At 28.9% G+C, this 12243-nt stretch overlaps 1 protein-coding gene across 1 annotated transcript; it reads left to right on the top strand.

The window, feature by feature from the left end:
* The first annotated feature begins 3647 nt into the window (after positions 1 to 3647).
* On the top strand, positions 3648 to 6420 carry LOC108341669 (ankyrin repeat-containing protein At5g02620). The gene is made up of 4 exons (XM_017579323.1): positions 3648 to 3975; positions 4077 to 4169; positions 5230 to 5639; positions 5806 to 6420. The coding sequence occupies exons 1-4, from the start codon at positions 3648 to 3650 to the stop codon at positions 6418 to 6420; spliced, it is 1446 nt and encodes a 481-aa protein (XP_017434812.1).
* Positions 6421 to 12243: the final 5823 nt, after the last annotated feature.

Raw genomic sequence — 12243 nt, 5'->3', positions numbered from 1 at the left:
TTTACTCCGATTAAATTAGTCTTTGATTGATTATCTTCCATTTGAACCGATTAAAATGAGTTTTTGTTGTTTTTGTGCAGTTTTTGTCGTGTCTTTAGGTAGCGTAGTAGCACATTCTCCCTTTGCTAGTTTTGTTGTAAGAAAAGCTTGCGTCTTTTGGATGTCTTATAGTGTTTCAACCCAAAACCGAACCTGGGTCCTTGCCTAGTTATCAAGTCACCGTATTCGTTTTAATTGTCAGTTGGAATGGAACTAGGCAAGAACCCACATTCGGTTTTCGGTTGAAATGCCATAAGAAGTCCAAAAGACCGCAACCTTTTCTATGACAAAACTAGCAAAGGAAGAAGGTGCTACTACACTACCCAAAGACATGAGCTACAGTAGACGTCGGTTAATGCCATGTCCGACGTCTATAGTGTTCTTAGACGTCGATTAAAGGCATTAACCGACGTCTATTGTGCCCTTAGACGTCAGTTAATGCCATGTCCGACGTCTATAGTGCCCTTAGACGTTGGTTTTGGTGTAATCCGACGTCTTTTATAGATGTCGGACTCTAAAGAATCCGGCGTCCCATTAACGTCACCTGTAAAAACGTCGGATCGGAATCTGACGTTAAAAACTCAAAATAACAAACGTCTAAAACTCTTTCTGCACTAGTGCTTCTACTTAGAAGTACATATTATTAACAAATATTATTTTGCTACCAATAACATGTAAGGTGGAGAAGTACTCGTCTTGTATGAATCTTGTCAATAAGGCAATCTTATATATAAGTACATCTTTCCAACAAGTACAAGTAATGTTAAGTATCAAACTTATCTCAAAGTTTCAGACAAGGCTTAAAAGTAATCGACGAGATTAAGAAGTAATAGTCTTTATAAATACTAGATAATCGAGAATACATCAACATAATATTTACATAACCAATAAAATAATAATATGCATATAAATCAATCATCATAATTAAAAAAACAACTAAATCAAAATTAAGAATCACATATATATTATAATTATCCAAAGAGCCATTGTAATCTAAAAAAATATTTCAATGCAATATCCTTTTAAAGTACAATAACTATATTTATGAGTTTCATTAAAAAATAATATAAAACTTAGAAAGATAATTTTATATATATATATATATATATATAATATCAAGATGTTATTTATTATTTTTTTAATAATTTTTGTTTTATAATTTTTGATATACACATCACTAAATTCACACGTTCGACACAAAAACAATAAACATAAAATATTTGTAGTTACATATTTGTGTAAATAAATCAACAATAATTACCTCTAATCTATCTATGACACCTCAATCCAACTATTGCACTCGTTTCTAATTATTTATAACTTTCTTTTCTGAAACAAAAATTATACTTTTAGAACCGAGATTCGTCCAGTTAATAAACTGCAGATGATCTGTGTATTGATCTTCTAGTCCATATTTTATGGTTTCATTCATGTAGACAATGAGCATGTTCATAGCTCAACTGTAGTAATTCTAATTTATTATTATTATTAAATTGTTTCTCAATTTAATTACACTTACATGCATCGTATGTAAGAATAAAGAAAGAAAACATGGGGATAAAAAGAAATGGCACCACTTGCTATGTATCCGCATATATGTGTGAAAGCATTATTTTGTTTGATTGTTAATCAAATATTTAAACTCCGCTTACTAGGCCATTAAATTTTAAAACACCTTTCAAACTTTTAATCATTGTTAAAGTATTAATGCTCATGTTTGTTTAGTTATCTTGATGAGTTGAGTTAGATTAATTCAAAGATTGTACAAAAAAAAAAAAACGAATTTAAAGATTGAGGGAATATTTTGTGGGAGCAAAAACGTGCGACAGAACAGTCCGGCTGAATATGTATCTAGGGTAGGGATGACACCTCCTTGAAGAAAGGAGATTTAGCAGTAGAATTTAAAGTCAACAGCAAAGAGCTATATAATGGAACTCCAAAGCAAACCACCATGCATGTTTCCCCAGCTTCTTTTCTTTCATTTTTCTCATACAAAATTATCTGTTCTCTCTATTTCCAGCAGCCGGAATCAGAATGATGAAAGTTTCGCCGCAAATATCAAACTCGGATGCAAGTACCATGTCTGAGAGTATGAATAGTTCTAACTTATAAATCACTTTCTTAATATCTTCAACTCTAAATTTTATACATCAATGCGTTCCTACACTGTTTAACTTTTGTACTTTTAGTATTATCTATAACCACAAAGTTAATTACAGACAAAGTATTTACTTTCCAAATTTCACTTCCTAGTTGTTGTATAAATAACATTGCACTTTGCTATTTTGTTTGCGTTCTTTTTATTTAGTTTATTTCTGCATCACTGATGTTTCATTTCTGATCTAAAAGATCATAATTACATATCCTTTGATAAATGCATTTACAGATGGTACAGAAATGAGTATTGTTATCCATCACACGGAGGATTCACAATCACTGCCACTCGAAAGAAGTTTACCAGAGCCCGACAGTATGATTTTTAATTGGTTTATTTGTTGTTCTTCCATTTTAAAGTTATTTAAGTTTTGCTTTTCTTGTCTGCATGTCTTAATTTGTTTCTTATAATTACCTTTTTATACTTTAATTTTATTTAAGTCAGAAACCTCCAATGGATTTACTAAAAAGTATGTAGGATTAACCTTTCAAATCGATGAAAATATGGTGTGTGTGTGTCTATATATATATATATATATATATATATATATATATATATAAAACTAACTTATAGTTGGTAGATGAAAGTTCTTAAGTTATGTTTGGTAAAACAATGTTTTCAAAACAGCTGTTGTATGAAATGCTGAAATTGGTATGCGGATATGATCTTCTAAATAAATTTTATTTATGAAATATTTTTTTAGTAATTGTAATTTTTTCTTATTTTATTTTGAAATTTTTTACAAAGTAATTTTATTTATAATTTTAATTTTATATATATATATATATATATATATATATATATATACTCTTTAATTAAAAATCTTGTCGATAAAAACCAATACTCATATTTACTTTGTTATCAAAATATTGTACATATATATTATTTCTCGAGTTTTTTTTATCAGCAAGAAAAAATTAAATAAATATGCCAGGATATTTAGATGTCCCTATCTTTTTACAAGGTTGCTTTCTGAAACAATACATAAATTTTGTCAGATGATAAATCTTTTGAAATAATCTAAATTTTAAGTAATATTATTAATTCTATTCGAACCTATATAATACTGCATTGAAATATCATCACCATCCAAAATATTATATATATCTGACTTTAACTAATATTTAACACATTTTCATTATCTTATTATTTTAAAAAAATGGGGAAATTTTAGAGGGCAAAGGTTCTTTACATCGTAATAACGATTACGTAAAACTTATTAAATAACGTTATTATTATCAATGTAAAACATATATATTATTAATATTGAAGGGTGTGAAAGAAAGTTGATTATATAAAGACATGATATGCAGAAACGCAGAAAGGGGAAATACATATAACAGCAGCTTCTGGAAATTGGAGTGAGGCTTCATCCTATTATAAAATTCATCCTTATTGGTGGCGAATTCCCTTAAACGGTGTCGGAACAACAGCCTTACACGTTGCAGTGAGCATGGAACAGACTACTTTTGTGAAAGAGTTGATGCATTGTATGGACAAAGAAGATTTGGTAAATTACAAGGAAGAAGGGAACACGGCCTTTTGTTTGGCTGCGATGAGTGGAAATGTGGAAATTGCTAAAATTCTGTTTTGCAAGAATCCATGGCTGCTGTGGATTAGAGACCAAAACCATATGCTTCCAATTGAAATAGCATCTTCTGCAGGTCACATTCCGATGACAAAATTCTTATTTCGAAAGACTTCAGAGGACCCACATTACACGCTACCCTTCCCAGACACTGTGAAGCTATTTTTCTTGACCATCAACAACAACATTTACAGTAAGCCCATGCACATCTCTTCTTTTCTTAACAGTAATATGTTACGATGCCATTTTTCTCTTACGCATGCTTTTCTTCACTTCACTCTGGGCATATGACAGCCGTCACATCAGAATTATTGGATAAAGAATCCAAACTGGTCACTCTTGAAAACGAAAAGAAGTTGACGGCTTTGCAAATGCTAGCTCAATGTTGTGAGTTCTCATATTCCTTACATGATATTCCTTACAACAGTATATATGTTATGTTTGTACCACAAAGTTTAATAAAATAAGTTATTTGTTTGGTGAATTTAAAATTTTAAAATTTGATAAGCGTAACTGGATTATTTAAAATTAAAAATTTTCAAATTTTACCTTAAAAAATATAGGAATTTAAAATCCTTTACATTTTCAAATTCACATTTTTTTGGTCGTGATAGTCTGGATCAATCTAAGTTTACATATAATTAAATTAAATCAAAAGAAATTATCTTTAATCAAAAAATTGGTTTCTAAACATGTTTTTAGTCATTAAAATTGATTATTATTTAACAAGTTTTTTTATAATAACTTTAAACCACGATTTAATATCTCTATCCAACTCAACTTAATAAAACCTGACCTAATCTGTCTCATTGTCATTTATTGAACTCGCGAAGGTCAATCCAACTAAACCTAACTCAAGGTAAAAAAAATTCACCTTAATTGAATGTGATTTGGTCTTAATTCAACTTCTTCGAGTTCAAAACTATTTTACATCCTACACCTTCAATTGGAATCTTCACACTCATAGCTTTTGGAAGCAGACTAATTATATCGTAGTGTGCTTCGGCCGTAATCTCCTCCTTCTATCAAACAATGGCTAATTCATTCTCACCTTCCTAACACCTTGTTAGACCTTGTAAGCCAACATAATATAATTTTTGTTTCAAATTTCAAATCCTATATATATATATATATATATATATATATATATATATATATGTGTGTGTATATAATTATCTTTGGATATATTATAAATATAAAAAAGTTTAATATATACTTTTGATGGATTGAATAAATTATAATGGTAGTAAAGAGAAAACAAACTCAGATTTTAGGATATGATAATAATTTAACTAATTTCACCTATACTACACAATAATTGATGGAAGCCCTACAAATTATTTCAATACGAATCATATCCCAATATTAATTAAAATAGGCTACACTGATCTGATATTTGACTAAATAGCACGTAAGTAATGGGCTAATAATTTAAACTCAATGGCAGCCCGTTGCGAGGAAAGTATTGACTATCGAGAGGTTGTAAATTCTGTTTTTAAAGTAATGGAAAAGCAGAAAGATACTATCAACCATGCACAATTGTCAGAAGCAATGTTCGATGCAGCAAAATCTGGAAACATTAAATTTTTAGAACTTCTGTTAAAGTACCATCCTGATTTGCTATTTGAAGTGAACTCTAGCAAGCAAAGCTTACTTCACATTGCAATTCTACATCGACAAAAATCTGTCTGCAAACTAATATTAAGCAAGCCGGCTGCAAAGAATATTATGACAAAACTGGTTGATTCTGGGGATAACACTGTTCTTCACATAGCTGGAAAGATGGGACAACGTGAAATAAAACCAGGATTTTCAACAAACCATGTTCTAATGAGTAGTGAGGAGAAATGGTTTCAGGTATGTATGCTTGTCTGCACGGTTAGCCTCTTTTTATGAATAATCTTTACTTATTGTCTTTTGTTCCTTAATGCATTTATTATACTTTTTTTTTTAATAATTACTTCACTACTTATCTTCTTTTTCTTCCTCATTATACTAATAGTCTTCACTTTTATCCAAACAGGATGTGGAGAAAATAGTTCCACCTGCAATGAAAACAATGAAAAACAAAGATGGTTTGACTCCAAAAGAATTGTTCTATCTGACACACGAAATTTTGCACAAGGAATCAATATCAGGACTGCAAGCTACGGCAAATACATTGTTAGTGGTAGCAACTCTGGTTATCGGCCTAGGGATCACCGGAGGTATGACCATTCCTATTGGGAATATCGATAGTAGAAATACTCCTTTTTTCTCAAGGAAGATATGGTATACGTTTTTCTTTCTGTTCGTTGCACTTGGAACATGTTTATGCGCTTCGTCTATGTTCTTCTACGCTTCGGTTATTCTTCCTGTATGTTGGGCAAGACCAGAGGAAGAGTCTGTCCGGTTGCGGCTAACAAAGTTGGTATTTGGGAATGTGTCACTTTTCGCCTCTCTTGGACTGATGTTTCCTGCTCTAATTTGCGCTTCGGTGTTGATCTTTGAATTCTTATCCAGTTGGATCCTTTACTTCATTTGTGCACTTGGTTTAATGGTATTCGTTGTGCATCTTACACTTGATTATAACCGATGGATTGGCATTGCGTGTTCGGTGCTATCTTATTTGGAGGATGTCCATCGGCTAGGCCAATAATGTTACGCCCAATCCACAAGATATATCTTCTCTTCCTCACATTCGCAAAGAAAAAGGCTTGAATGTCCTTCTATAAACTAAATATGAGATTGTGCCCTAGAAAAAGTTTGCAAGGAGTTTCTTATTTTGAGACTGTTTTTATTTGCATTTCATCTGGTGCTGTGATTTGTTTTCTTGAGATTCTATTATTTGCCTGTTGATGGTGCACATTTGAAATTTTAAGAACGTGTCAAATCATTTCCTAACCCTTCTAATAAATAAATAGCGCTCTTTATAGAAATTTAGAATCATCATATTATATGTAGTAATATTAAAAAAGTAACTAAATGTGAAAAATATTATTAGTAATATTTTTAATATTAATAAAATTATTTATAAAATTGTTACTACGAAAATTTAATAACATGTTTTAATGATTATTTGGTAATAAATATTACTACCATTGTTGAGTATTATATTGAATTATTACACTAAACATGACTTGGAATTTACCAAAAAAAGTATCACTGAGAATTTTTGGTAAAAATATGTCTATTAATATATGAAAGATAAAATAAATAAAAATAAAACATTACATCATTGTTATAAATATAAAGATAAAAAAGATATTATTAAGCCTTATATAAAAAATAAACTGCACTGGTGGGCGCATTTTAATCCAACGACTTTCCCTCATATGTAATTATTTATAATTTCTAGTAATACAATTTATATTTGAAGTCCTAAGATCGTAGCAATTTAAAATAAAATTGTATCTTTGATTTTTTGGTTCAAATTCCATAATTGTTCTGATATGAAGTTTAAGAAAATTGTATCTTTGATTCAAATTAGATAATTATTCTGATATGAGGTCTATCGAATGTCATATTTAAAGTTAATCACCATACATATATAAAGGTATTGTTTATTTTAGGTGTGAAACTCTGTTATAGTTTTTTTGGAACACTGAAGGATTAAAGGAATAATGAGTATTTAAACTATCTTAGATTTCGACTCCTAAATTATGTGAGATTATTGGACGTAGTAGGAACATAACCGCTTCAGTTAAGCTCTAAGGAAAATGATGATTCATCCCCATTAAAGGCTTAAAAGATCGATAATTCATCTTAAAATCTCGTCATCAATCACATGGTGGGGACACCAAATGATTTTATCGAGATCTTGAGCGTAAATTTACAAACAGGTAACAAGATCCTAGAGATGATTTGAAAGCTCTTATTGGTCAAAATAGAATTTCTTACTGTTTAGAGGAGAGAAATACACCTGCAACAGACTCTCCGTAAGAGAGTGTAGGATCTATAAGTACAAAATATTATATGAGTATTAAGTGGGTATTCCTTAAAAAATACTAATTGCATTTATAAAATTAGCATGGATATCAAACTGTCCGGTTTATAATAGGTGGATATTAATCCAATAGACGTAAGTTTGGGCTGTTTCAAAATTAAAATGTTTAATAGATTTTAGAGTGTTACTCCCTCCACCACCCCATCTTCTCCCTCCACCTCTCCATTTTTTTCTAAATTTCAATCTTAACCTTTTTACTTTTACCTTTACCTATTTTACTTTTTATTTTTTAAAACCCTAATTCCCTCTCACTTTTACTCTTTCTCTCAGAGGCAAGCCCCCACCCCACTTTCACTTTCTCTCTTTCTTTTCAATTTTCACATCCCTTAACATCATCCTCCATTTCCTCCTTTTCTTCATTATTTATTCTTGAAAGCTTAGTTACGTTATATTGTATATGGTTTGATCACTTTTGTATATTTTTTAAAAAGTAATGGAAAGAAGTTGATAGTTTGAACAACAAATTTCATGTGGTAGTTCATCAACGTATGTGAATGTGAGAATTTATCAATGTGGTATAGATTCAATAAACTAGTTCTGATATTCAAAGTCACATGATGTGATAACGTAGAGAATGTGAAGGGGACTCGTGACAATGTTGGCGAAGAAGATTGTAGGAATTAATTAGATTGTGTTAACGGATGTGAAAATTGAAAAGAAAAAGAGAAAGTGAAAGTGGGAGTGGGGGGTGGGGGCTTGCCTCTGATAGAAAGAGTGAAAGTGAAAGGGGATTAGGGTTTTAAAAAATAAAAAGTAAAATAGGTAAAGATAAAAGTAAAAAGGTAAGATTGAAATTTAGAAAAAATTGGGGAGGTGGAGGGAGAAGATGGGGTGATGGAAGGAGTAACCCTCTAGATTTTATTGAAACGTGTTTTTTAATATGTTTATTGGACCGGATAAAAATAATAATAAATTTAATTTTTTTTGTTATTATTAAAACTATTTCAAATTGTTTTTCGAAATAATTACACGTAAATGCACTGAGAATATATAAAACAAAACATAATAAAAAAACAATTAATTTAAAAATTCAAGGAATATTACGTGAGAATTCAAAGTCAACATGAATTTTATAATACGTAAACAAGATGTTACGACTCTTCTAAGCTTTCTTTATGAAATATATTATTCATATCATTTGTTCATTTGTAAAGTGTATTATAGTAAAAGAAAACTGGTTTACACTATTTTATGACTGATAATAATAAATTTTACTAAGATTATACATTAAAATTATACTTATTTTATATATATTATTTTAATTCTCAAAATTATTGGTCAGTTAACTAGCTAGCCACAGAATAGTCGGAATCTGATTATGAAAATGACACCACAAATTTCTGACTATAGGCAATTACCAAGCCAAAAGAGTAATGTTTAGTGCTAAACTATGACTTGTTAATATTTCGAACTAATAAATTCTGTGGATTAATGGTGCTAGCACAGTTCAAAGTTTTGTACTTATGCTATGCATAACAATAAAGCCAATCTTAAACAAAGTATTTACTTTCTAAATTTCGTAGTTGTATAAACAAAATTGCACTTTGCTATTATTTTAAGCAATTCTTTTATTTAGCTTATGCTTGCATCACCCATGATTCAATTCTAATATAGACATTCATATATATATATATATATATATAGAGAGAGAGAGAGAGAGAGAGAGAAAGAGAATTCTCAATCGCAGAAAGCAATTTCCCGGAACCAGACCGTATCACTTTTTAATTGGTTTATTTTCTGTTCTCATACATTTTACAATTATTTATAGGCTTAATTTATATATATAAAAGAATATTATCTAAAAGAAAAAATGTCTACCAATTAAGTATTCAAATCCAATTACTTTGGACAAATTATTGATATTGATAGGCATCTAACAATCAACGAGAGACAACGTAGTGCATTCCCACAAAACCAAGATTAATTATTGAAATAGAGGAATAATATATATATATATATATATATATATATATATATATATATATATATATATATATATATATATATAATTTATTTTAAACCTTAAACCCTAAATTATGTTTCAATTTAGAATTCAATTTGAGATACCTAAGTATAGGTGAGCTAGAAATTTGATGCTGAAATTTTTGCTGCGATCTTATCTCTATAAGTATATAAAGCAAAGGATAAAAAATGTAAATGAGAAGAAAAACAAAAAATAAATTGCAATGATGGAATCAATTAATCCAACTATTTCAACTGTTTATATCTAATTATTTACAACTTTTAAAAAAAAAATTATAATTTTAGTACTGAGATTCCTGCAGTATGATAAATTGCAGAGGATCTGTATCTTGATTTTCTATAGCTCACATTTTATCTTCTCGTTCATATAGACAATGAGCATGTTCATAGCTGAACTGTAGAGCTGATCCAAAAAGTGTAGTTATTCTAATTAATTTATTATTACTAAAACTATTTGAAATTGTTTCTCAATTTAATTACACTTACATGCATCGCATGCTAAGAATAAAGAAACAGTCGCACCACATGCTATATGTATCTACAAGTACAGGCTACATATGTATGAAAGCATTTTTCGTTTGATTGTTAATCAACTATTTAAAATACGATTCAAACATGCGTACTAAGGCCATTTAAATTTTAAAACACGTTACAAACTTTCAATTATTGGTAGTATTAATCTTAACATTTGTTTAGGTGACTTGAGTTTCATTAATTTAAAGATTGTTAGGAAAAAATAATAATTTAAAGATGGAGCGAATATTGAATGGATATTAAAACTTGCAACAGAACAGCCTGGTTGAATATGATACCTCTTGAAGAAAGGAAATTCGGCAATAAAATTCAAAGTCAACACAAGAACGAGCTATATAATGGAACTCCATGGCAAACCACCATGTTAAACCTTCCCCAACTTCTTTTCTTTCATTCTTCTCATACAAAATTATCTGTTCTCTCTATTTCCAGCAGCCGGAATCAGAATGATGAAAGTCTCGCCGCAAATATCAAACTCGGATGCAATTACCAAGCCTGAGAGTATGAATAGTTCTAACTTATAAATCACCTTCTTAATATCTTCAACTCTAAATTTTATACATTAATGCGTTCCTACATTGTTTAACTTTTGTACTTTTAGTATTATCTATAACCACATAGTTAATTACAGACAAAGTATTTACTTTCCAAATTTCACTTCCTAGTTGTTGTATAAATAACATTGCACTTTGCTATTTTGTTTGCGTTCTTTTTATTTAGTTTATTTCTGCATCACTGATGTTTCATATCTGATCTAAAACATCATAATTACATATCCTTTTGATAAATGCATTTACAGATGGTACAGAACTGAATATTGTTATCCATCACACAGAGAATTCACAATTACTGCCACTCGAAAGAAGTTTACCAGAGCCGGACGGTATGAGTTTTAATTGGTTTATTTGTTGTTCTTCCATTTCAGACTTATTTAAGTTTTTTTTTTGTCTGCATGTCTTAATTTGTTTCTTATAATTACCTTTTTATACTTTAATTTATTTAAGTAAGAAACCTCGAATGGATTTACTAACAAATATGTAGGATTAACCTTTCAAATGGATAAAAATATGGTATATATATATAGACTATGTTTCACAACAACAACTATAAAACTAACTTATAGTTGGTAGATGAAAGTTCTTAGGTTATGTTTGGTAAAAAAATGTTTTTAAAATGCAGAAATTATAAATAAATTTTATTTATGAAATGTTTTTTTTACTAATTGTAATTTTTTTTATCTAATTTTGAAATTTTTTACAAGTAATTATATATATATATATGTATGTATAATTCTTTTTCTGGAGTTACAATAAAATTTCAGGATCAAAAGAATTAAACTCAATACAACTTTATAATTCTTTATATGTGTATTTTATGTTTCCTTATAATTTGCATAGTTAATTCCCAAACTTACTGGGTAATTTGAATATTAATACTAAAACTCTTTTGCTCTTAATATACTGAATATACTCTTTAATTAACAAATTTTGTCGATAAAAACCAATATTCATATTTACTTTGCTATCAAAATGTACATATATATATATATATATATATATATATATATATATATATATATATATTCTTTCACGTGTTTTTTTTATCAGCAACAAAAAAAATTAAATAAATATGACAGATATTTGGGATGTCCCATCTTTTTACAAGGTTGCTTGCTGAAACAGTGCATAAATTTTGTCAAATGATAAATCTTTTGAAATAATCTAAATTTTGAGTAATATTATTAATTCTATTCGAACCGATATGGTACAGCATTGAAATATCATCACCATTCAAAATTATATATATATATATATATATATATATATATATATATATATATATATATATATATATATATATATATATCTGACTTTAACTAATATTTAACACATTTTCATTATCTTATTACTTTAAAAAATGGGGAAATTTTAGAGGGGAAAGGCTCGTTATATCAAAATA

The sequence above is a fragment of the Vigna angularis genome, chromosome 6 (assembly GCF_016808095.1).
Source record: "Vigna angularis cultivar LongXiaoDou No.4 chromosome 6, ASM1680809v1, whole genome shotgun sequence".
NCBI classification, from domain to species: domain Eukaryota; kingdom Viridiplantae; phylum Streptophyta; class Magnoliopsida; order Fabales; family Fabaceae; genus Vigna; species Vigna angularis.
The sequence above is the reverse complement of the archived record's forward strand: the minus strand, read 5'-3'. Positions and strand labels throughout refer to the sequence as shown.